This window comes from Durio zibethinus, chromosome 10, assembly GCF_047325235.1.
Source record: "Durio zibethinus cultivar Kanyao isolate XHJ-2024 chromosome 10, ASM4732523v1, whole genome shotgun sequence".
In the NCBI taxonomy this organism is placed as follows: domain Eukaryota; kingdom Viridiplantae; phylum Streptophyta; class Magnoliopsida; order Malvales; family Malvaceae; genus Durio; species Durio zibethinus.
In genome coordinates, this window is record NC_143171.1 from 5,787,387 (window position 1) to 5,813,830 (window position 26,444).

At 31.1% G+C, this 26,444-nt stretch overlaps 3 protein-coding genes and 1 pseudogene across 3 annotated transcripts; all 4 read left to right on the top strand.

Moving 5' to 3' along the window:
* The first annotated feature begins 929 nt into the window (after positions 1–929).
* On the top strand, positions 930–3,381 carry LOC111292445 (heat shock factor protein HSF24-like). Its single transcript, XM_022884843.2, has 2 exons — positions 930–1,998; positions 2,433–3,381. Exons 1-2 carry the CDS (start codon positions 1,795–1,797, stop codon positions 3,126–3,128), a joined length of 900 nt encoding a protein of 299 aa, XP_022740578.2. The 5' UTR covers positions 930–1,794; the 3' UTR covers positions 3,129–3,381.
* Positions 3,382–4,543: 1,162 nt separating this feature from the next.
* Positions 4,544–7,629, top strand: LOC111292562 (red chlorophyll catabolite reductase, chloroplastic-like). Its single transcript, XM_022885003.2, has 2 exons — positions 4,544–5,096; positions 6,884–7,629. Exons 1-2 carry the CDS (start codon positions 4,656–4,658, stop codon positions 7,493–7,495), a joined length of 1,053 nt encoding a protein of 350 aa, XP_022740738.2. The 5' UTR covers positions 4,544–4,655; the 3' UTR covers positions 7,496–7,629.
* Positions 7,630–22,455: 14,826 nt separating this feature from the next.
* On the top strand, positions 22,456–23,164 carry LOC149516377 (red chlorophyll catabolite reductase pseudogene; annotated as a pseudogene).
* A 944-nt stretch (positions 23,165–24,108) lies between these two features.
* LOC111292003 (caltractin) lies at positions 24,109–26,150 on the top strand. Its single transcript, XM_022884177.2, has 7 exons — positions 24,109–24,309; positions 24,721–24,841; positions 24,934–24,970; positions 25,051–25,078; positions 25,203–25,355; positions 25,446–25,548; positions 25,903–26,150. The coding sequence occupies exons 1-7, from the start codon at positions 24,307–24,309 to the stop codon at positions 25,965–25,967; spliced, it is 510 nt and encodes a 169-aa protein (XP_022739912.1). The 5' UTR covers positions 24,109–24,306; the 3' UTR covers positions 25,968–26,150.
* Positions 26,151–26,444: the final 294 nt, after the last annotated feature.

A 26,444-nucleotide genomic window follows, 5' to 3' on the forward strand; every position in this document is an offset into this window, starting at 1 on the left:
TGTGACTCTTGTTTATCCCGTCATTTACTACTACTTTAAGTAGAGTATAATTTTAGAATGTTTAATTAGTTTGGAGGTAGATTAAACTTATGTTCTTTCGCCAATTGCCTTTTGTTTTAAAGCAAATATCTAATTATGGTCTCTATTATCAAAAAGAAAAATTCATCGAGGCCATATTTTTTTTTTCTTTGAAAAAAAAATCAAGAAAAAAATGAAAAAAGATTTTTTTTTTTTCAAAAATTCAGTTCTCTTGTGGTGAGAAGAAACAAAATAACACCTAATTGTCATAATTTAATTTACTTGTAAAATATGGGAATTAGCTCATTACTAATTATTGGAAAACAGATTAAGTTATTTTCTCTAGTCAAATTTGAATGATATGTTGATATTGTTTTCACTTTAAAAAAAAAGGACAATAAAGAATTACAATGCAGGTTTCTAGTTAACTCAATCTAGATCTTTTAAATTAACTTTTTCCCTTGAGAAAAACATGTATGAAGTTCATCAATTTTTTTTGTTAAAAAGCATTTCAGGTTTATTAATTTTATCAAAATTTTAGTCAAATTAAGATAATTCTTTCTTAAAATTTTTAAAGTGTTTTGAATTTCCATATAAATTCACTAATTAACTCTTGTTTGAACCAACACCTATTGCAATTCTAATATATTTCCACAAAAGAAGAAAATAATTAACTCATTATAAATTTGTCATTGTCGAATTCGGTATTCCTTTGTCATTTTTCCCGATCATTTTCTTCATACAAATTTTTTTCTCCAATTCTTGCTCCAATTTTACGTAATTATTTCATTTATGAAATTAAGCAGAATAGTACTTCTGCTTTTTCCCTAAATTACTTTAAAAATAAATTACAAAAAGGAATAGTAGTTCTGCGAATGATATGAACGGCGATGGAAGGAGGCAATCAGAAAATATAAAATTGGAGGGTGTTAGGTGGGAGCTGAGGGGAAAAAATGTACTTGTTGAATAAAGCATCGCCAAGCATCTTCTTCGGCTTGGAAAAATTAAAAACGGTGAAATGCACGCGTTCATATGAAATCCCTCTCTTCCCTTCCTAAATCAACTCTATGGAAATGTAGTAGAAGCTTCCTTCCAAGAAACGACCAAGAAAAACACTCCCCACCATCCCCATTAGAAAAGTCTTTCTCTCTCTCATGATTTCTTATTCTTCGCTCTCTCTCTCTTATCTCTTTGAAAGAAAGGACTGAATCTAGTGGAAGCCTCCTTTGATTTTCTTTATTTTAACCCTGAGGGCGCCTCCTCTGTTTCTCAAAATTTCTAGAACCCAATATCCGTTTCTTTTGGCTTTCAACATCTTCGTCCCCCTCCTCCTCCCTTTATAAGAAGTCACGTACAAGAATTCACAAAAAAAAAAAAGAAGAAACAAAAAGAAAAGGAAGTAGTCTGTGTCTTTGTTTTTTCTTATTTCAGAAGCTCTGGTTAAAAAAGTTATGGTCTTGTTTAGATTCCAAAAACCAGAGAGTTCGTTTTGTTAACTCATGGAAACTGATACAAGTAAACGTTGTGACAACCTCGTTCACTCTCGCTTCTTCCTCTCTGGGTTCTATTGCTGGGGTTGGGAATTCTTGACCGCTCTTCTTCTCTTTAGTTGTTCTGCCTAAAACCAAACCCAATCATCTTTAACCAGGTTTATTTGTTCTACTTTTGTTTCTGATCTTGTAATAATATATAACTCTTTGTTAGAAATATTTTATTTCTTTCTTTCTTTCTTTTTACGTATTTGGGGGAGGGGGAATCGGAGAGAAAAGGATTGAAATGGCGCAAAGGTCAGTTCCGGCGCCGTTCTTGACCAAAACGTACCAGCTGGTGGATGATCCGATCACCGACGACGTAATTTCATGGAATGAAAACGGAACATCATTTGTCGTTTGGAAAACTGCTGATTTTGCTAAGGATTTGCTTCCCAAATACTTCAAGCACAACAACTTTTCTAGCTTCGTCCGTCAGCTCAATACTTACGTAAGTTCCCAAAATTTTGTAATTTTCTAAATACAGAGTAATTGCATAGTTAATATGGTACACTTATTTTTTCCTAACTTTTTTTGGTGAGCGAAAAAGATGGGTAAGTAATTATATGTCTTTATATTTTTTTTCTGTTGGAAGAAAGAAAATTTATTGGACAGTTTAAAAAATTATCTATTGATTGAATAATAGTTTGGGATTATGGTGGGGATTGGTGAACTAATTAAAGAGATTAATTCATTAATCATTCAATTACTGAAATTTTTTTATCTAAAAAAACTAAAATTTTTAACAAATTTTCTTTTCAAGATAAAAAAGTTTTAGCAATTGGTTTCTAACAACAAATTTTGGTGAGGGCCATGATCGTCTTTTGCCTTTTCTAGTAATTGTACGAAAGTATTTTTCTTAAAAATTTGTTGTTTTTTTTAAAGGGATTTCGAAAGGTTGTTCCAGACAAATGGGAGTTCGCGAACGAGAACTTCAAGCGAGGGCAAAAAGAGCTCTTGTCGGAAATCCGTCGTCGGAAGATGGTGACATCATCGCCGGCTAATACTCCGGCGAACAGGAAAACCTCTGGTGCTGGACCTTCCTCCCCTAGTAACTCTGGAGAGGACCTAGGTTCCACTTCCACGTCGACATCACCGGACTCGAAGAATCCGGGATCGGTGGAAACGACGCCGGTTGGCATGAATCAATTTGCTGATTTGTCAGATGAGAATGAGAAATTGAAAAAGGATAACGAGATGTTGAGCTCGGAGCTGGCGCAGGCGAAGAAGCAATGCGACGAGCTGATCGCGTTTTTAACTGAATGCGTGGAGGTGGGGCCCGAGCAGATCAATCGCATCATGCGGCAAGGAAGCTGTGGGTCCACCCATGATTGCGATGATCGTGTCCGTGGCTATGGTGCTGATGATCTTGATGATCATGATAATGATGATGATGAAGAGAAAGGCAGCGAAGAAGGTAATGGAAGTTTGAAACTGTTTGGGGTTTGGTTGAAAGGCGCGGAAAAAAAGAGGGCCCGCGAGGAGAAAATCATGTACGGTGGGCCACGCGCTAAGGAGATGAAGACCGTAGATTTTCGCCACGTGCCTTTGGTGATGAAGAGCGGCAAAGTTTGCATTTAACTAATCAACGGTCGACAGGATATCAAGAAACTTCATGCTGGTTGTTGTATTTTAGAAAACAATAATAAGGATCGATTTGTATTTTTATGATTTCTTTTTCGTTGTACAATTAGGTGGGTGACGTTAGTCAGCAATTGCGGGAGGCCAAGATCGAAGGCAAATGGGTCTTTGCTATTCTCTCAAGTCTCATCAAGAACTTTACAAACATGTGGTTGTTTTAATATTATTATTGTTGTTGATTTTGGGGTTTTAATTTCTTCAGTCATATTATTATATTATTATAACATGAAGAAAGTAGCAAAAGTAAAATGTTAGGCCAAGTTGGACTTATTGGTTTGCACATTATCCACTATTTTGTTAACGACGCACAAATGTTCACTTTAGTTCCCAATCAATAATTTGGAATCATTTTTGGTATATCAATCATATATAAATACCATAAAATAAGAAAAATGTTGTAAGTTTAATAATATTTTTATTATCTAATTATTTTATATTTTATGTATGTATAATCCTAATCTTAAGATATAGTTTATATTCTTAATTTCGCTTTTCTTTATATCAATTTATTGTAACTTTGGACATAATAAAATTTACTTATATATGACTTCTTGAATATTCAATCAAAAACTAAATGGTTATTGATAAAATATTTAATTTAAATATAATATCACAAAAAATTTAAAATTTAAAGGATGAGGATAACACGACTTCACTTAAGTGGTATTGTTCCCATTTAAATGAAACTATCACCTAATAAATTAAAAAAAAAAAGATAAAAGTAACATAGTAAATTTGAGCTCTTATAATATCAAACTTGAAATAGAAGGTTATAAAAATTCAAAATACCAAGCTTATATAACTAAACACCATGAATAAAATAAGCCTAGTAAATAGTACCGGTAATAAGAAAATATTAACAGTATAATTAAGCAGGAAATTGAAAAAGAAAAAAAAAGTAACCGACCATGGAATAGAAATTTAGAAAGGTTGGAAGCTTTTGTCACAGCATTCTTCTGATGCAAAGCAGCTCAAAAACATGGCAGCTTATATTTTCCATTAGTAGCTCTTAATTTTTTAGCATTCTATAACTAAAAAAATCCAAAAAAAAATTATTGCACTAGATATTTAAAAATTTTCAAACTTTGGTTGCGTACAGATTTCAAAGGTCGGTATAATACATTTGACTGAAGTGATTAAAAAAGCTAATGAGATGAAAGCATTTTTACACGTTCATTTTTTTTTTGTCAAATACAAATTTTGGTTGTTTATAGATTCGAAATGCAGAACCATGATGTTGATGGTCTCCTAATGAATAGGACTGGATCAAAAGGACTTTCTTGCATAACTTATCTTTTTTGTCATCGAATCTCTCTCCCTCTCTCTGAAATTTTATTCTTTTTATTCTTTTTTTTTAGTTTTTATTCAAGAAAGTTACATGCTTTAAGAGATCAGATGAATCGTATTATGCTTGGATATTGATTGAGAAGAAACATGCATGGCTACCCATGTAAATAAGAAGAACTTATGTGGTCCACGACAACTTTAAAAAAAGAAAATCTAACAAATATTTCTACTGCCAGCAAGTTTTACTTTGATGAACTGATGGCTGTCCTCTTCCGACACTTTCTGAACTCCCCACCTCCTTCATTTTGGTCTTCTTCTTCTTCTTCTTGCCTTCTCCCTGCTTTCAGTCCGCCTTCACCCAGACCTCAAAATTTTGCATCTCTAGCGTCCTCTTCACCAGCATCATCTCCCATGGACAACACCCCCAAAAAGTTCATGGATTTTCCATTTGTCACTGCCCCACATAGAAACTTGATGATTGATCTCGTATCAACGGTGGAGAATCGTCTAGGGTCTCAGCTCAAACCATGCACTCTACCTCTTGATGTACAACATTACTACAATCAAAGTGGGACCTCCCAGGGCTCACTTCATATCAGATCAGGCCATAGCTCTTCCCAGGTATAGCTTCCTGTCTTTAACTTTTTTTATTTCATTTTTTTTAATTATTTGGTTATTTAATTTATTGTTTAATGCATGGAACCTACTATACTGTAGAAGCAAGGAAAGTTGGTCAATTGAGTTATCTCTGGAATTGGTAATAAAAAAGTTAGATAATTAAGACTTAGTATCTGGGGTAGTCTTGAATTTCTGACTTTTTTAATTTTATTAAGCTCACCTGAGTTGAAAACTTCTCAATTAAACTCTGTTTTAGCAGAAAAAGAATTCTGTATAAGAGTACTGAGCTCACATTGACATGCAATTGAGTGGAAAGTGTATCTCTTTAATGATTAACCACTGCTCAAGTTGTTATTGTAAAGGTAGCATGTTGAATTGTTGATTAATTTAGGTTCCATGCCTAAATCTTTTAGGCCCAAGTGGCCGAGTTTCTGCAACTTGAACTTCAACATGCTGAAACTTCTTATATAGAAAATTTTAAATTATTTTATGTCAAAATTTTGAACCCCAGAAACTGAAAGCAACAATTTTTTTACTTCTAACGTAAAATGGTTTATCGGTCATAAGAGGTGTTCAAAGCTTTAGTCAAGTCAGGAGAACGACAAAGAATACGTAAAATCGTTTATGTTATATACATTATTACACACTATTATAGTGAAGTTGAAGTGATATTGTTTTGGATGCAAATGTTGTTGCATAATGGTTTGTGGTTGTATATTGGGCTTTTGTGTTTTTAGTCCATTCAGACTAGCCTGTGTTTAGCTTTTAGGGTTACCGGAAGCATCTAATCTTAGACTTGAGAACTAATGTTTCAAAGGGCCTGAGCTAACAGCCATTTCACTCAACCTTGCAAAATTTTCTCATATAATTCGATGATGGTTGTTAGCTTGCCTATTTCATTTTATGAAGATCCTATTCCCTGATGCACACACATACATGTGTGCCAATATTAATATATAAAATGAATTTGGAAGTGCTTTTGTGTGTTTTTATGCTCTTCCTACTTCCTAGTTGTGTGTATGCTGCGTCCTGCTCGTCTTCGGGTTGAAATTTTAGATGGTTCTTTTCTCCCGGAATGCTGCAGGCAATACCCCCAGGCACCAAACACCTCTTTTTAGAGGCTTAAATTTCCCCAAGCTGTTCGTTGATGCAGAAAGTTAGAGGTTGATTAAGGATATCCTTTATGGTTTATAAATCGAATCGTGGAATCAAAACAGCAATCTTTGCTGTTTCCTATTTGAACTGTTGGCTCTCTCGGCAAGGGCCTAGGTATCTCTTCTAAATGCCGGGCTGGAGGCTGTGAAAATACTTTCTAATGACGTTCTAATCTGGAGTTTGGACTAGCAATGTGTTTGAACATTGAACTTTTCCTCTTAAATTGTGAAGGTGCATAAGTTCTTCCTCGTCAGTGACACTGCAATGTCACTGCCGTTACAGAAAATATTCAGCACCACAACACTTCTGTTTTCATTTTTCTAATACTATATATATTGCTTCATTTATCAGCAAATTGGTCATCTGATATCTCTTTTGCTAACTTGAAGGACTGGTGTTGTGCTTCTCAGTGTTGTCTCTTTGGGAACTAATATTGTTTTACTTTAGATGAAATTAGCTGTGAATAAATGTTGCAAACAACAAACTGGAATCTGATAAAGTTGTACCGCACAGGATATTAATTGGGTAGTTACATTTTTGGTTTGATTGGATTTTGACAATGAGCCTGATTTAGAACTTATTGTTTAATATCGCCTTTTCTAGATTCTGAATATTTGGAATTTCTGGTGTTTCAGGTTGATTTTATTCTAGGAAGTTGGTTACACTGTGAGCTGCCAACAGGTGGAGCTCTGAACATAACAAGCCTTTCAGCATATCTCAAGGCTTCCACAGATGCACCAAATTTCCTTATTGAGCTCATACAGAGTAGCCCTACATCGCTTGTTCTCATTCTGGATTTGCCCCCTCGAAAGGACTTAGTCCTACATCCAGAATACCTTCAAACTTTCTACGAGAACACCCAATTGGACTCACTTAGGCAAACGCTGGATAAACTCCCGGAAGTTCGACCCTACTACTCTTCAGCTCTTTACATTCGATGTCTCACCTCTCCCACATCAATTATGATCTGTGTTGATACAGAGGGCGCCAGACCAGGACGCATAGAGGAGATCATAAAGGATCATGTGGATCCTGTGGCAAAAGAAGCAATAGGGATATGGTTGGATCAATGTGCTTGTGGACAGAGAAATGTGGATGAGGCAGAAAAGTCATATTTGGAAAAGAGGGATGGTTTGATTAAGAACAAGACCATTGAGATTGATATCGGCTCAAGCTTTCCAAGATTGTTTGGGCCTGACATAGCAGAACGTATTTTAGGGGTGATAAGGGAGGCATATAATGGATGAGTGCTGAATGTCTGCTTATTGTTGTACTTTACCTTTATTCATTGGTATATATGACCATGAAATTTCCTTCCTATTTGCTATTTGTCTCTGTTCTATCGGATGGTCTAATTTAATATGAGATTGCTTTTTTTTTTTTTTTTGGAAATACTCCTTGAGATCACTTTTATATATATACATATGTAACAAGAATATATATATATATATATATCTGTAACCAAAATGACGAATTCAGCATTAAGGCTGGCAGACATCAGTGGCAAAAGATGAAGTTGCTTTCAAACCTTCACCTTATTTCTAATTCACTCTATAACTGTTAAATTTTTTTTTTGCTTAGGCTGGAAAACATACATACGCCAGCCCACTCGCGTCCATAGAAGGGTCCGACTCGGACAATAATGCCACAATTAGGAGTGGCTAAGGGCCAAACGGATCATCTTGTTTTGAGTTCGATTTGATTTGTAGTTTGAAATGTCTTAAATTCGGATTAGTTTTAGGTAACTTTAAATTTTATGTTATAAGTAAATCATTTTAATATGATTTTTGCTTTGAATTGGAATTATAGTTAGAACTTGGTGTTTAGAAAATCATGAAAAATTAAGAAAAGATTTCAAGACATGTAATAGTGCCATTTTTCTTAAGATTTTATTTGTCCCACAAATTAATTAATTGGTTGTAAAGGAGTTACTGATGAGAAATTTAAAAAATATAGTAAAACCCAATGATTGATTGTGTTTTGTATTAAAAATACAAGGAAACTTAATGATTGACTGCGTTTTGAATTGATGAAATCAATCTGTTGAGTATTCTCAGCATAAGAATAGAATTATTTGATTTGGCTATAAAAAAACTTTTGAGGTTTTTTCTGGCTTTTGTTTCATGTGCAAAATATTCAATGTAAATGATATTTTTGATCTTATATCTTCCAAAAACTAAAAAAGTTTTATTTATAATTAAGTAGAAGTCTCTTTGTACATATATAACTATCCATGAATATGCTTATTTGTATAAACATTACTATAGAGGTTTAGGTTTTTAGTGATATTTTTTTCAATGTTTAGCGGTGTTTATAAACGCCATTAAAAGATTTGCGGTATTTACAAAAAACATTAGTCAGAGTGTCGACTATAAATGCGTCACAAAAAATAGTGACGTTTTCTATAAAATGCTACTATATTGTGGCGTTTGTATATTTGAAATGCCACTAATTTAGTGTCATTTGTATCAGAAAAACATCGCTAATATGAAAATTATTGGAGGTGTTTTTTTTTCAAAAAACACCTACACTTATAATTTTTATATTCATTCCCTTGTCTTGAACATCGGAATCACAAATTGCTAGTACAGAGAACGATTAAAAGCTACATTAATCAACCAAATCAAACCAAACCCATAAACATATTTCTATCAGACTTTTGGTTTTTTTTATCTCTATCATCACCACCGACCTTCAACTACTCAACGGCGTACACCTCTCTATTTAATAGTATATCCTTATTTTTTTGTTTACTGTATTATTTATATTATTCGATAGAGGTTTTTTTTTTGTTCCTTACTATTTACATATGCTTGTATATTTTATTCATTTCATCGTAACCATAGTCATCCAAGCACCTTTCATTGCATGTACGCTGTTTCTATGAAGTTTTCTTTAAATATTGTGGTTTACTAAATGATATTATATGATATTATTTTGTTGAATGTTATTGTATGATATTGGTATGTTGAATGGTTTGCTGAATAGTTTGCTAAATGGTGTTTCTAAATGGTTTGCTGAATTGTGTTTCTGAACACATTGCTGATTGGTTTGCTAAATGGTGTTTTTGTACGTAATATGGTATTAGTTGTATTTAATTACGTACAATGTTAAATTTAAATAGTTATTTTGGTATATTTCGTATAATTATGATCAAAATTACAGATATTATGAACTCCGAATAACATAATTCTCCTTCTACTGAACATGTATACGACACACTTATAGGCCAAAGAAGAAAAAGAAATGGACGAAATAAACAAATTAAAGTGAGTGACACAAAAATTGATGTTGACTTCAATCAAAGTAGACAACCTGTGTCTAAAAAAATTGTCAAGTTGGCTACTCATATTGGTACCGTAGTTCGTATTAACATTTCAATTACGTACACCAATTGGCGACGAGTTCTTGATGATCTAAACAATGGTATATAGCAGTCGGTTGTGATATGTTTATTCAACTATTTCGTAAAATTTGTTCAATGATCATTTAATTGAAATTCAATGTGTTCATACTAATTGTGTTAAATTATTTATGAATGATTCAACGTCTCAGTTGACTATAAAAAGATTGTGTTGTAATCTGCTGAAAAAATATTTAGAGACTTTAAAAGCAGATTGACAATTCAATATATTTTATCGCAAGCTAATCAAGGTGATGTATTGATTGTTCCACCTATGTCATATGCAGATGTAATAAGTATTGAAGATTGAAAAAATTTTGATTGAGATCGACTATCAGAAGATTTTTTAGTACGTAAACCCATTACTAAAAAAATTGTTTATAATATTTTATGCAATATATTTAATATCTTCATATGTGATTGATGTAATTTTTTTCTTTTGTAGAAAATCAAAGAAAACCAATGGAACATACGAGTCAAACAAATATATCACCATCGGCCCCAGAAGCAATAGAACTTTTGGATAAACTATCTAAAATGAAAGATCTGGATCATCCAACTGATCTCCTATATCAGTATCAGGAAGGATGGCAGCTGTGGAACAAATCACATTCAGATTCTCCACACTCACCCTAGTCCCTTAACGAACTGGATGAAAAATTCCATAACCTAACCAATGCTATGGAAGGATAAACTGTGTAAATTCTAACCCAGAATAAGCCAGAACAAACAGCTGACACAAAAGGATAAAACTTCATTCGGCGCTAACGACTAGCAGACAGAAACACTGTAGCAGTCACTGTATCAAAAGATAAAACATCACTGTAGCAGTCACTGTAACAGAAAAAGACAGAGACCTATTACGAAAGACATTGTAGCAGTCACTGTAGCGGTACTATAGATAAAAATTTTACTGTACACTGTAGCGGGCAACTGTACAGATTACTGTTCATAAGATATAATTTTTCTATTTAAGGAGGTTCATTGTAAAGTTTTAGGTAGAACTTTCAGTCGTCTAATTCCACACACCCTCTCTCTTATACTTTCTCTCTCTCTAATCCTTTGTCTTTCAATATATATATAGATATAGCTTTTGTAATCCTTTATATATAGATTCTGATTCTTATATTACGGTAATTTAATAAGAATCAGTAAGCTCTGACATTGAAGTTTCTAGATAAGATGTCTAAAAATAAGGACATCTGTAAAATGATGATCCTTTACTGATGAAATAACTAAAAAAATGGCTAAAAAGATTATATGTATAACTGTTTGTTTAAAATCATGTATGATTGACATTGTGGTTGTAAGCATGATTTTATACTAGCTTGTATAGATTTGTTGTTACAATTCATCTTATTATTATCTTTCAAGATGATTATCTTACCAAAGTTAAATCCGATGAGCTACCCAGTATGACGAAGATCCACTGTCTTTAGCATTAGAAGCTATAAAAAAGGCCTTGTCGAGTTCGTGAGATTGATAAATTTTTGTTACCATCAAAGTTTTTTACTAATCAACCTAAAACCTCGTGAATGATAAATGCACAATAAGAAGTAATCATTGAGCAACAGTAGCAATGACTTGATGACTAGGAGCAATGCCTCAATGAGCAACAGGAAAGACTCGCTGCTTTGGAGGTCATGTTGGCAGCAATACAGTATAGCATGCCTGTAGGCCAATCAGATAGCATCGTCTACGTAAGACAAACTTTCGTTGCAAGTCAGGCAGAGAACCCAACCTTCGTTACTAGCCATGAAGTATGATTTTGTTTATAAGTTTACTATTAATTTGTTTATTATATTTATTGATTTAGTTTTAATACTTATATTTCATTATGTATTATAGCAGGATGTTGGGACTCAAAGTATGACCCTTGCTCAGGCTACCATGGATGAGTTATTTAATTATTCACTTGATCGGTTATCTGATAAACTATCATTTTCTTACATTGGTGTGGATGACGTTAAAGAATTTTATGAACTAGATGAAATATCAGCTGTAGATATTATTATTTATATGAGGTTAGTTTATAAATACAAATATGCACACTCAATATGTATTAATTAATCTATATTATAAGGTAATACTAACTAGTATTATTGATTGTTATTGTGCAGCTTCCTATATAGAGAGGTCAAGGCGAGATAGTTGACTCACAGATTTAAATTCGTTGACCCCAACTTCATTAGTGAGTAGAGTGACATAGTTATTTTTCATGCTAATCATGTGATTGAATGCATGAAAAAATTGACTAATTATTATTTGTTCTCGTATAATGTGCAGTAAGTTATATTCATACAAATAATTATTCCAACATTATCTGAATCTAATATGATGCCTAATCTGAGTATATTATTTTTATTATTTTATAGTCATCATTGGGTGCTTATTGTGATTGATACCAAATCCTTAACGCTATATTTACTTAATTCAGCTTAACCAACGATGATGCCTAACTATGAAATTCAAACTTTTATAAAAGAGGTATTATTTATTATTATATTATATATCTTTTGTTTCTTCATAAGTAATTTTTTTTCAATTTAGGGTAATATCTGCATTCGATAAGAAGGCAAAAAAAATTGGTGTCATTACCTGTAAATGTGAAATTTATTCTTTTATGTTGAGTTTGGGTAGATAAATATTTCCTAAACCCACTCAATTTAATTTTCAAGTATCTCGTCAACTTGAAAATACTGAATATGGATATTATGTCCTTCGTTTTATTTGAGAGATAATTTTATATGATTTTATAACCACATCATTCAATGTTAGTATAAATTTCATAAAGTCATTATATCTTAAAAAAAAATAAAAAGCTAAATTATATTCTTGTTTATTAACATTTATTTTTGATTTTTTTTTTAGTGAGAAAGTAAAGAAAGCTTCACGATAGAGGAACTTACTGAAGTCCGTAAAGAATGATGTGAGTATGTATTATCATTTATTGATAAACTTTAAGGTTGGATATTATTAGTTGAATGTAAATATATGAGGATCATTTGTTATAATGTTTTTAACATGCCTTGTTGAACGGATAATTTAAGTTTGTAGATTGGGTTATTAGTTTAATATTATTGGTATATATTTGTTTTATATGAATATACATCTATTGAGTATGATTATTTAAGAAAAATATATTAATATGCCAACGTTATCAGTTTAAATTCAGATGTGTGGTCAATTTATTGAAATACAATAATATTCATAATGCAAATTCTAAAATGTAATTCGTAGTATCCCATATATAAATCAAATATTTTTTGGGCATAAACCTACAACTGACTTCAAATATTTTGTGGATATAGATTTACAATTGACTTCACATATATAATTAAACCAAAGTATTTTTTATGGGATTACTGAATGCGTTTTTAGCAAGAAAATACTTTGAATAATCTCTAACAAAATGTTATTGAAGTTATTTTTTTTTATCAAAATTACCTCCAATAATTCCACCTAAAAATTTATTGTGTGGATTATTAAAGACATTTTGGTCTAAAAATAGCTTCAAGAATCTGTTTCAATTTTTTCATATGGATTATTGAAGGTATTTTTGATCCAAATTGCCTTCAATAATCGCTTATGAAAATTTATTGATTGGATTATTGAAGACACTTTCGACCAAAAACGCCTTTAAGAATCCGTTCCATATTTTTCTTATGGATTATGAAGGGTTTTTTTACCAAAAAAGCATTCAATATTCCTTTTCCAAAACTTTTTAAGCTGATTGGTGAATGCATTTTTGCCCAAAAAATGCCTAGAATAATCTATTACAAATAATCCCTTTAAAAACTTAAGAAAAGCTAAAAGAAATGATCAAACTTACCACTTTATGATTCACAACCATATGATCCTTAAATTTTGATAGGATATTTATTGAAAGCATTTTTTTTACTAAAAACACTTTAAATAATCCTGTGAAATTTTTTCATACAATTATTAAAGGCGTTTCTTGTAGAAAAGGCCTTCAATAATCACATACATTTTTTTATGAGGAGATTATTCAAGGCATTGTCTACCAAAAATACCTTTAGTAATCCCTTATCAATTTTTTTAATTGGATTATTCAAGCCATTTTCTACCAAAAATAGCTTTAGTATTCACTCAAATTTTTAAGACAGAATTATTCAAGGCCTTTTATTTGATAAACGCAGCTAATATCAAGTATTGAGTGGTGTTTATAAATAAAAATACTACTATTTGAATATTTAATGGTGTTTTGATAATAAACGCCTTAAGTATTTATAAAAACACAGAAACTAGCAGTATTTGTAAGTGAAATACCACTACAAAATTGTCGCTAATCTTTCATTTTCTTGTAGTGCATTATTCCTTGTAAGATAACTTTTTTTTTAAATAATTATATCTTTAAAGAGATATAACTATTCATCATCATATGTAATTCATATGACTTATTATTTTGAAAATGTTTCAATAATCCCCTACCATTTCTAAAACAAACCAAATCTTTGATAATTTTGGAAATATTTTGCATAAATGAAGATATCTTTTGATTTGAACCTTCACTTAGTGAAAACAAGTTAAAGTTAACAAAAATTGCATGATAGACTATGTTTTGAACCAACTATTCATTTGGTTGATCGAACTTATCTCACATAAAAAACTTCTACACCTAATAAATGCTCGGTATTTGGGGATACTATTTTGATCATGTGTTTGCATTATCTTTTTATAAGTGTTGTTAGAGCTAAGCCCTTGAACTCCTAGAAACAACCACACTTCACACTTACATAGGTAACTCATATCAATAGTGTTTTCATAACTATAACACTCTAAAATATTTATTTTATGGATCTATTAATAGTATAACTTCATTTTTCTATCACCATTACAGGTACCAAGTACTTAGGATAAAAATATAAGATTATAATTGCAATCACATAAGATGATGTGCTTTGACTCATAAAACTTAAAACTTGATGTTGTACTATGTGTTGAGTTGAGTTTTTATCATGAGTGACTTCATATTATAGGCTTGAACCTTATCCTTAAATTTCCAACATGACTATGTTAATTTTTCATACCACACGGTGAAATTTTAATTTATTCATTTTTATATCTTCTAGGTTAATATGACTAACACCCTTACCATGTATGTATATTCATTCTTGAATGAATGCTTTTTCCATAGTAATTCAACTGCAATGGATATCTTTTGTGCAATAAATTCTTTTTAGTTCATGGTGATTACTTTATCTTTATTCTTGTCATCATGGTTTTATATTTGTCCATTTTATATATTTTTTGATATCCCAAGAAATCAATATCATTGCCATCAAATTGTGAACCATACATCATATTGTTTTTTCACTAAATAAATTATTATAAGGAGCCTCAAATCCTTTGGTAAAATAAAATAATTTTTTTGCTATTTTTTGTAGCTTCTTATTATATCAATTTTAAGACTTAAAACTTATTGTGTATATATACTCAAATGACATACATACACAAGGGTGTTTTACATATTTTTTTAGAACATAGTCATATTAGAAGACCATTAATGGACTTATCAAATGACTATCAAAATATCATACATGTACACAATATTTATCATGGACATTATTAGCTATTTTATGACTTTAATCAAAACCAGGTCCACTACCCAAATGGGTCAAATAGCATTCATGGCATCAATTTTGGCTTATGACTATTCTAAGAAATTATAATAATCCATGCAAAAACCCTTTATACTTTTAAGGTTATTATTCATGCAAAAACTCATAGCAAATTCACAATGGTGTAAGTTTTGGAGTTTCATCCTTTCTACAGCTAATAGTCGTATAAGCAATTATATAATTATTGAACCTTGAAAATAACATGCAATAATTTTATCATAATTAATCATTTAAATGGTTTCTTTGTAAATAAATCATCTTGATATAGTTTTTCTATATAGAATTAATTAACCGACAAGTAATTTAGCAAGCATTAACAAAATGTTGGGAAACTCCATTTGTATCATACTTCCATTTACTTTCATTCTGAACAAAGGCCAATCTATGGGTTCCACTATCATTAACCTATTTCCTTTTTTAGTATCTCATTAACATTGAATATATTCAACTGACTTGAAATCATTGTCCATCAATAATAGCCATAGTTTGACATGAGTTGTAGAATTCTAATTATGACCTTTCCAATGTTTAGAGATTATTTGGCCATCGATGTGTATAGTGTTACGCATTTTACAAAATATTTTAAAAAGATATTTTTTTTTAATTGAAAGCATACCTTGTTACAATAATTTGGCTATCCCAAATGAATTCAAGTAAATGCATGATAAAACAAGTTTGGAATTTTGTTTTATCATGAAATCTATTGTCATTATCTACCATTGTCACCTTCGATCAAAATTTTTTATCAAATTATGAAATAAAACCTTAAGATTGTTAAAACTTCATGTTTAGAAAATTATGAGAAATTAAAAAAAATGCTTCAAAATATGTAACGATGCCACTTTCCTTAAAATTTTAGTCACCCCAATTACTTGATTAATTGGTATGCAAATGAGTTACTAATGATAAATTTCGAAGATACAATGAAGCCCAATGATTAATAGAATACCTTGCTTCAGAAAAGGTTAACAGAATGCCATGCTTCACTTTTTAATCGAGAAAACTTTCACAGATTGCCCTCTTGTGCCTAGTTTATAACAAGAATGGGATACATTCCAAAATCTTCTAATTTTAGATTCAAAGGCATTCATGGAACTAAAATTTTTCTTTTTAAATGACATTTAATGGAATATTTTTCAATAACATTTTGTTTGGCAATAATGCTGACCTATATCATCTAGAAGGTAGAATGAAATTGCCAGCTTATAATATCTCTTTATTTTAGATGTTTACAACACTTATGATATTTAAATCCCATATAATTCATTATGTACTTTATGGGCAGATTCCACATTGTCAATTTTAGAAGGAAGCTATTTAGAAATATGTCATAATGGGAATTAATCATGTATTTCAACATTAGTCATTTTTGAAATGTGCTCATGGAAACCATTTACCTTATCTATCATGGTAATGGTGAATACTACATATCGTTTAATATTTTAATCTTATAGAACTTTTCAAATTGACTTTTCATTGGTATCCTTAATTATCAGTGTGCAAAATGCTCTATTTGATGCATTTTTTTATGGTATGCCTATACACCATCAGATAGTTCCAATTAGAGTATCTTTAAGAAGAACATTATCCTTTTGTCCTCAATTAAACTTAGTAACATGGGCTTATCACCCGAATGGGTATTGAAGGTGATCAACTCTTTAGGTTATTTCTAAATTTATTATGCCCAAAATCGTAAAGAGTGATTCATATAATTTATCTGAATGATTCTGTTAAATAATAGTTACAGAGATGAAATTGGACTGAAGGTTTTATAAAATAACCCAAAATAGTATTATGCATGTAAGCAAAATCATGCTGGAATAGTTATTCCATTAAATTTTAGAATCTAAAATTTTCTCGGAGCATACAATAAAAGATAATACAAAACTGGCTGGATATAACCTTTAAATGACTTACTACCGATAAAGTAGTTAAATCACATTATATCCTAATTAGAATTCTTTTCTTCCCAAGCATCTTTGAAGATAATAATCAATTCGACAAGAAAGTATTATCACCTTAAGAGACCTCAGTAAGTATAGCAATTATCATAAATGATTTACCTTATTATTATTAGAAATAAATTACCAAAAAAGTCTTGAAAATCTTCATGATCACTCCCATAATAGGCAGGATTTAATAAATTCGATTAGTGATTTGTGTAATTTAAAAATATTCACCAAAATTGTCAAACTAACATTTAACTAAAACAAAAATATGCAATACCTGAAGCATATACTAAAAATTAGGTTTGACAAAATCAAGTAATTTGATTTACTTGAATATTCAAATAATAAGGTAATTTTATTAATTAAATAGGCTTTTACAGAATTAAATAAATTATTAATAGAATGAATTAATTTTAATTACCAAAACTGGACTAATCAAAATACCTAAATAATTCATTTGTTACCCATTTAATTAGGTCAAATATTTTACAGAATGAAGCCATTAATTTTGGACCCAAAATATTTTATCAAAATAATTAACCAAAATGGCTTCAAGCAAATAGCCAAAATCAATTAAATTAGGGTTAGTATTTTACTTTCAACAAAATTGGTCTAAAACAAAATGACCAAAATTTTAATTCCAAAAAAATAGCCTGGACTTGAATGGCCCTAAATGCTTAGTTGTTAATTTCGTTTCAATACCGACCTTTCTAAGTGGTACATTCCAGTTATACCAAAACATGGTACACTTAAAGATAATTTTTCGTACCAGATTTGATACTAAGTAATATTGGTTGTTTTTCATTAGTTTCGACTAGTTTTGATAAATTTTAGTAGATTAACTTGTTTCGATCGGTATGCGAATGTGAAACATATTTTATAATTTTTAATTAATTTTTTATTGTTTGACTATTTTAACCTAATAAAAATAAAATTAATTAATAAAATAACCCTTAAAAATTGAGTTTCTTTATTTTTTATTGTAACTTGTTTTCTTTTATACTTTATTTATTTAAATCAAAGTTCATAAGTATTTCAATCTCTTTCAAGAAAACAATTGTGCTTTTTCCCTAAAGTTTAAAAATCATAAAGCTAAGGTTAATTTTTTATAGCTCTTTTTTTTCTTAATATTTGCATAAAAAAATTTATTTAAATATTATATAATCAGATTAAGTGTTTAAAAATATCATAAAAAATTTACAATATTATTTTTTATATTTTTAAACTTATTTATTTGATTTTCGAAAAATATTACATTCTTATTTTGAAAATTATTAATAGTATTATTATGTACAAGTTCATGTATATTTATAAATATATTTATACTAAATTGAAAAATCTAAACTAATATGCCCAAATAATTGGTATCGAGATATACCATATTTAAAAAAGAATAAAAACATTATTTGATATGATATTAATAACTTTACTTTAATGAAATTAAAATTAAAATTGGTATTAATTTAATTTAATATGGTCCAAAATCCAACAAATTTATTTAGCCCAAATTAATTAATCAAATGGCCAAAATTAATTAAATTAACAACCCCTAAAAATTTAAGCATTAAATTTGACCTAAACAAAATAACTCAACAGTAACAAAAAACTCTTGATTTCCACCAAATTGCCTAACCTTAAATGCTCCAAAAGAAAACCGCTTGAAAAGGGAAAAATAACCTAACATGGTAGGCAAAATCAAATTAGTCCAAAACTAATGAAAAATCCCTTACTTTTATGCAAAATGGCCAAAGCCCAATGCCCAAAAGGAAATTATCTTAAAAAGGAAAAAATAAGACCTAATATGAAAAAAGAAAAAATTAAATTGGCCTAAATCGAGATAGCCTAAAACTCCATGGGGCAAAAGTGTAATTTTATCAAATTTCCCCTTTCCAGCCTTTTTGTTTTTCTAACTGTGTAGCACAAGCGCCAAAAGGGCTATCTGTGGCTCATGTAACACGCATCACGTGCGAGTCTAAAGTACGGTCACATATAAAAGTATAAATGATATATTAATATTTATAAGTTAATCAAGTTTGATTTGAATAAAATTTAAATTCGAATTGATTATTATCAAATCGAACTCGAATTCAAATAGTTTGATTTATCGATCGAATCGAGTTTAAATATTCTTATATCTAACTCGAGTAGCTCACAGTTTAATCGAATTTTTATATTTAAATATATTTTTATTATTTTAATTAATAAAATATCTTAAATTCGAATTTGAGTTCAAACGTAATAATTCAACTCTTGTAAATATACGAATCGACCTTATTTTTTATATTAATCGAGCGAGTTCAAATAGTTCAATTTTGATCATGAATCGAACTCAAATTAAAAAAATAAAATTCGATTGAATTAGAATTGAGTATTAATTTATGAATTAAAAGTCAAACTCAAATTCAAATTTTTCACTGTACCGATTCAATTCCACTAGACTATAGGCACATGTTACACACGCTTAGCAGAAAGGTACAGGCGCATGCACACGTACAGCGTCCGGCGCGTGTAATCCACGCACCCTAATTCTTTTCACCCGTTTCATTGTTTTTAAGTTTTTTTGACCCAACTCAATCCGTTTTCGTCCAAAACTAGTTATTTTCACACTGTTTTATACCTAGAAAATCAGATTTCAACCTCTTTTAAGCTCTACAAGAAAAAAAAAGGGAATTTAGAGCCCAAAAATGCCAAAAGCAGGACGGGTATAAAAACCCAAAAAATCAAAAGCTTTGTTTGAAGCTTTAATGGCGGCATTCACTCGATCAATAGTGGTTAGTGACCTCTAAAGTAAATTTAGCTTTGATACCAACCGTTGGATTCAACCAAAAAGCTCATATGGTGACTAACACATTTTAACAGAGTCTAAAATTGATCTGGATACAGGTAAGAGCTCAATCTCGCTGGATCCACGACCCACGGAATGATACCAGCCTCATAAGCTTTTCGATGTCTGCCTTCTTACTTGATCAAAGACCTACATAGTAAAAGAAAAGAGAACGGCTTTTTGCCTCTGAAAGCTGAATTATGAAACTTAATGGGCTTGCCTCATATATATATATATATATATATATATATATATATAAAGAGAGAGAGAGAGAGAGAGAGGTGAGAGTAGGGACCTCTCCTAATATGTCAAAATTTACTTATTTTATTATGAATCTAAATATAGAATTAAATCGGGATTCATTTAACAATAATCATATTATTATTTGTGTATATTACACCATGATATCATAGTAATTAATTTTTAATTGACATTAATTAATATAATCTTGTATCTATTGACTTTATTAGTCCACTGACATGAGATAGATACAACAAAATGGACTAATATGGATAGATTCGATGTCGGGGAACTTTACAGTAAAATCAGTTAACCATGTAGCTAGAGATTTGCTGGGAAAGGATGAAGCTGATAGAGAGCTATGTTCGCTTGTGTGGAAAATTCTTTGGACAGCAAAAGTAATGCCAAAGACGAAGCTTTTCATTTGGAAGCTAATGTTGGGTACATTTCCAGCAAGGCAGCAAAGGCAACCCTGAAAGCTAGAGGTATGGAGCTAGACAATTGTTGTTGTGTCTGTGGTGAGAATAATGAAAATCTATATCACATTTCTCCGAGTGCGCTCATAGCAAAGTTGTTTGGGAGAGGGAATGTAGCTAGATGACTGATTTTCAAGAAGGATGGTCATGTTTACGGATTTTTGGCTACTTTTTATGATAAAGGCTCAGCAAATGAATTCAATGGAGCTTTGTTTGTATGCTCTATGGTTGATCTGGACGGATCAAAATAAATGCTATCACTATGCTACTTGTAATTCTGCATTGGCAATAGCCAGCAAAGCAAAGAGATTGATTGATGAAATGGTTATAGCTAGTAGTACAACTGTGGGAGGAGAAAAATCTCAACTTCTATAATTTTGGACTCCACCTAGAGAACATGAAGTGAAGATCAATGTAGATGCTGCAGTTGATTTTAAGAATGGCAGGGCAGGTTTGGGAATGATAGTTGGGAACGAAAGAGGAAACTGCTGCTAGGTGCTGTTATGAAAGTGTCCAACATAGAGTCCACCGCATGCTAAAATGAAAGCTATATTGTTTGGGTTACATTTGGCAAGGGAGAAAGATTTTGAATTGTCAAAGAGATCAGAAAGACAGGAGACTCATATTGGGAGGGAGTTGATGTAGTTTTTCACGTTCTAGATGTTGCTTCACAATTCAGAGTATGTGATTTTGTTCATGTTGGAAGGTCTGCAGAACTCTTTAGCTCATAATATTGATAGGATAGAATGTGCACTTTGATATGACCGTGTTTGGGAAGGGTCTTTAAATGCATTTTGGTGGAGTAGAGGTGGCAATAGCATATAGCCATCTACCTAATTGTAGCTATTTATTTTTCTTAAAACAATAATGGAAGACTATTTAAAATTTAGTTACTTTATAATTAACTGCAACTTAATCAAAGATTTTTTAGAACATAATTTCTTTTTCTATTTATAACTTTAAAGATATTTTTGTTAAGCAGTGGACTTTTTTAATATGTGTGGTTATTTGGATAATCATTTATTATTTAAATTATTAAAATTAATTATTTTAAAAAATTTATATACATTCATCTATCACACTCTTAACTCTTTTCATTATTGAATTTTTAGGCAAGGCTTTGCCACTCTACAGACAATGCCATGAGAAGCTAGTTTGAATCAATGGGGGAATGGCTAAGCTGTCCTAGAATGTTAATTGTAGGATCAGACTTAGAATAATTGGTGCTACCAGGCACCAGTAGAAGCAATAGTTCGAACTTTGAAGTCTGAACCATGGCTGCCTTTTCGGGTCAATTGCCAAGCCCAAAAAGTTTATGGACTTTCCATACGTCTCAACCCCACATAAGAAACTGAGGATCGATCTCGTAACATCGGCCGAGAATCGTCTTGACCCAGAGCTCCAGCCATGCATCCTCCCTTCCGACGTACAATATTACCACAATCAAAGCGGGACCTCCCGGGGCTCACTTCACATCAGATCAGGAAATAGCTCTTCCCAGGCATATACCTTCCTTTCTAGTAAATTAAACTTTATTTATTTTTCTCTTTAATTGAATTGGTTCAGTTCCCCACTTTTCCAAGCTGAATGACTGCAATTTCTATTGAAAAGAATTGGTATAAGTCTGGAGGTAGTCTTGAAAGTTGAAATCTTTGGAGTTCCTCCTTGTTCATTTGTTGCTTTATTTAACTAGTTTAGAGGAATATTTGCTGGAATTCCTATTGAAAATAGAAATATAACTAGTTGAAATCGGATGTCTCGGGTTGATTTCATTCTAGGAAATTGTTTATACTGTGAGGTGCCAACAGGGGGAGCAATGAACATAACAACCCTTCAGGAATGTATGAAAGTTCCAACGGATGCACCAAATTCCGTTATGGACTTCATACAAAGTAGCCCTACATCACTTGTTCTCCTTCTCGATTTGCTTCCTCGAAAAGACCTAGTCCTTCATCCAGAGTTCTTTCAAACTTTCTATGTCGACAACCCGCTGGACTCACTGAGGCAAATACTGTTCGAGAAACTCCCCGAAGTTCGATCCTACTCTTCATCCTTCACACCCGATGCGTCACCTCTCCTACATCGATCTTGATCCGTATTGACACTGAGGAAGCTGGTCCGGAACGAAGGGAGGAGATTGTAAAAGATCATGAGGATCCTGTTGCAAAACAAGTGTTAAGGATACGGTTGGATCGATGTGCTTGTGGAGGGAAAATCGTACAGGAGGCAGAAAAAGAATTTTTGGCGAAAAGAGATAGACCGATTAAGAGCATGGACATAAATTATCTGTGCCCAAGCATTCAAGCTTGTTCGGGCTTGATGTAGGAAACCGCATGGTAAGGGTGACACGGGATCTTTATAATGCTTAAGATATTGTTGTCTGATTTGGTATTTCCTGATAATATCCTTGTTAATTTCAGTAAGAATATGGTACTGGACATTATTGCTATATACATCCAATAATTTTTCTGCGTATAAAATTTAAAAAGAAATGATGCGAGAAAATTAAGATGGTCAATGTTTTGATGCAAAAAGTTTGAAATATAACTCCCTTGCTACTTCCATCTGCTCCAATCGTCTTCTTATAATAGAATCAAAACCATCTGTCATTGTTGTTTTTCAATGTTCTTAACTGAAGAGAAGACAGATAATTATATGATCATGTTAAAGACGCAACGAAAACACATCTTTCCTTGCCTCCAACAATTTTAGCTGTGACTCGATGATGAAAACCATAAAAAATAAAAATAATTTGGTTTAAAATTAATAAAAGTCGTGTATAAATTTTGTAAAATAAAAAAAATACATTTAATATTTAATATATTCATATAAATTATAATACGAATAATTTTTATATTATATATTTAATACAAAATAAATAGATATAAATATACGAATGAACATCTCTACTTAACTTTTCTTATGTTGTCAACTTTTAACTTCTACAAGTCCAATTCTTTTTGTTCAGTCCACTTACTAGTTGAGCCACTTCAGCCCATAACAACCCAGAACACCTTATCATAATGGGCCTTAATAGGCCCAACAATGGCTTCTTTTAAAATATAAACAGGCCACCTAAGCCTATAATTAGCCTACAACAGATCGTTTTTTTAAGTAATATTTTTTAATTAAATTGTGATTAAAATAATAAAAATTTTTAATTTTATAATTTTATGTAGATAAATTTTATATTTTTATTATATTTAAATAAAATTTTAATTTTTAATTTATATTAAAATAAATTTTCAAAAATTTAATTTATATTAAAATAAATTTTCAAAAATTTAATTTATATTTAAATAAATCTTATCATATATTATTCTCTTACTTGAAATAAAATTGAAATAAAATTTCGATACGAAAGTTTATTTAAAATGATAAAAATATAAAAATTTATTTTGAAAAAATCATTTAAGAATTTTTTAATATTTTGGCCTTAAATCTTGAAATCCGCCTTTTCAATTCCTTTTCTCTGAGGTTGGGGGACTTTTCTCGAACGCGTTTCGATCTGATCTGAATTAACAATGGTATGTTCTTCGTATTAAGCTTCAATTTACTTTGTTTTAGTTGATAATTGTAATTTTCTTTCTAATTTTTATCATTAAAGATTAGGTTTTTGATACTTTCTGAATCTTCGTGCTCCTTATTACTTCGAAAAGGATTCGCGATTTAGTTTACTGCCTACTGTTATTAGATTTAATTTGGGATTAAATGTGAAATTTTGGGTTTAGAATGAAATAAAATGTATGAGATATGTGGTGAAATTAGTATGAAATGGAAATAATTTGTTTGAGTGATGCCTCAGGAAATCGATGCAATTATGGAAAACCCAGTAATTTAAAGAATTGGAAATATAAGTGGTATAGTTTTTTAGATCTTTTATAGAACTAGAACTGTGTTGATTATTAGTTCTGATGAACGTTTGATCTCTCCATCAGGCTAGTCTTTATAGAGGGACATCGAGGAAAGACAAGCCTAGGGGACGTCACCATGGATTAAGCCAACAGAAGAGGCAAGAGATTAAGGAAGCGTTTGAACTATTTGACACCGATGGCTCAGGTATGGAATGACTTGTTTTTACGGGAAATATATTTGAATATGATACATGCGGTCGGCATTTTACTAAATTATAGTTTTTTTTTGCTGCCCAGGTACCATTGATGCCAAAGAGCTGAATGTTGCCATGAGGTATGAATATTTGTGTCTGATGTTTCACGTTTGTAAATGTTGATATCAACACATTGGAACTAAAAGCTTTAGCTTTTCAGGGCTCTTGGTTTTGAGATGACTGAAGAGGTAATTTTTGTAAAAGATGATACTTGTTGAATTGTTTGTTATCCATTTTTTTACCCTGTAATAGATTGCATATTTAGTTGATTTTCTTGGAATCCCAATGTTTTGATCTGCTGTGTCACAACAGCAAATCAATCAAATGATTGCAGATGTAGACAAGGATGGCAGTGGTGCCATTGATTTTGATGAATTTGTGCATATGATGACTGCCAAGATTGGGGAGAGGGACACAACAGAAGAGCTTATGAAAGCATTCAAAATCATTGATCAAGATAACAATGTAAAGATCTTTTTTTTTTTTTTTCGTTTATTTAGAATTGATGTTGTTGGCTGTTTGTGGATGATTGATTCTTCCTTCATTTGAATTCAGGGAAAGATATCTGTCCAAGACATAAATCGGATTGCAAAGGAGCTTGGTGAACACTTCTCGGAAAAAGACATTCAAGACATGATTGAAGAAGCAGACCGAGATCGTAAGCTAACCTTTCTTCTTGTATCTTGATACAGCACTCTATGATGTTTTACTTGCAATTTTGTTCCAGGTGATATTATATTTTGATGTAATTCACTTTTACTTTCTTCAACCTTACTTGGATATCCACTGATAATTTTGAGCTTTCAAAATCGTGTTAGAATTATTGTGTTTTGATGTTAGTGCATAGGCCTCTTCAACAAGGGTATTTTTGTACTACATGAAAACAACATAATTTCATTGTGGCAGTTGAACATATATTATGCCAGCCTTCTTTTCTTTACTTAATTTGTTGAATACTCTTTCTCATCTATGTTCAAGCAAACATATTGATCATTGGCAATTCTGAATGCAGATGATGGTGAGGTAAGTATTGATGAGTTCATAAGGATGATGAAGAGAACTACTTATGGCTACTAGAAGTTCCACTTAATGCTGAAGGGAGTGTTTGATAGCAGTCATACTGTAGCTGTAGGAAAGTTGTATAAATAAACTAAAAAAATGTTTTGGATGATCTATATACTGGATTGAATGTTTTCCCATGACGTTTAAACATCTAGCTGATCTCTATTATGTTAAGTAATTTAAATTATTATTGTGTTATCTGTGTCTGGTCAGTGATGATGCTATGATAGTCTATATCTGCCATATCTGATCGAATGGCACTATCTATACTGGTTACTGCACTAGATCTGCCTTAATATGCTTCAATGGTATCATTAAATGGCAGGAAATTGAGATTGCGGAGTCAAATTTATGGAAACTTATGCTGATTCATCTCTGCAAATATTTAGTCAGAAAAGCATCCTCAATCCAGGATAGATTGGTTTTTTGTTATTGGAATGGTATACATGTTAGATTGGTTTTTTGTAATTGGAATGGTATACATGTTTAGGA

Coding starts and splice junctions, on each gene's coding strand:
- LOC111292003 (XM_022884177.2), top strand. Junction 24,842..24,933: donor ATTTGACACCGATGGCTCAG/GTATGGAATGAC, acceptor TTTGCTGCCCAG/GTACCATTGATGCCAAAGAG. Junction 25,079..25,202: donor GTTTTGAGATGACTGAAGAG/GTAATTTTTGTA, acceptor GTGTCACAACAG/CAAATCAATCAAATGATTGC.
- LOC111292445 (XM_022884843.2), top strand. CDS start 1,795: ATGGCGCAAAGGTCAGTTCCGGCGCCGTTCTTGACCAAAACGTACCAG. Junction 1,999..2,432: donor TCCGTCAGCTCAATACTTAC/GTAAGTTCCCAA, acceptor TTTTTTTTAAAG/GGATTTCGAAAGGTTGTTCC.
- LOC111292562 (XM_022885003.2), top strand. CDS start 4,656: ATGTGGTCCACGACAACTTTAAAAAAAGAAAATCTAACAAATATTTCT. Junction 5,097..6,883: donor CAGGCCATAGCTCTTCCCAG/GTATAGCTTCCT, acceptor CTGGTGTTTCAG/GTTGATTTTATTCTAGGAAG.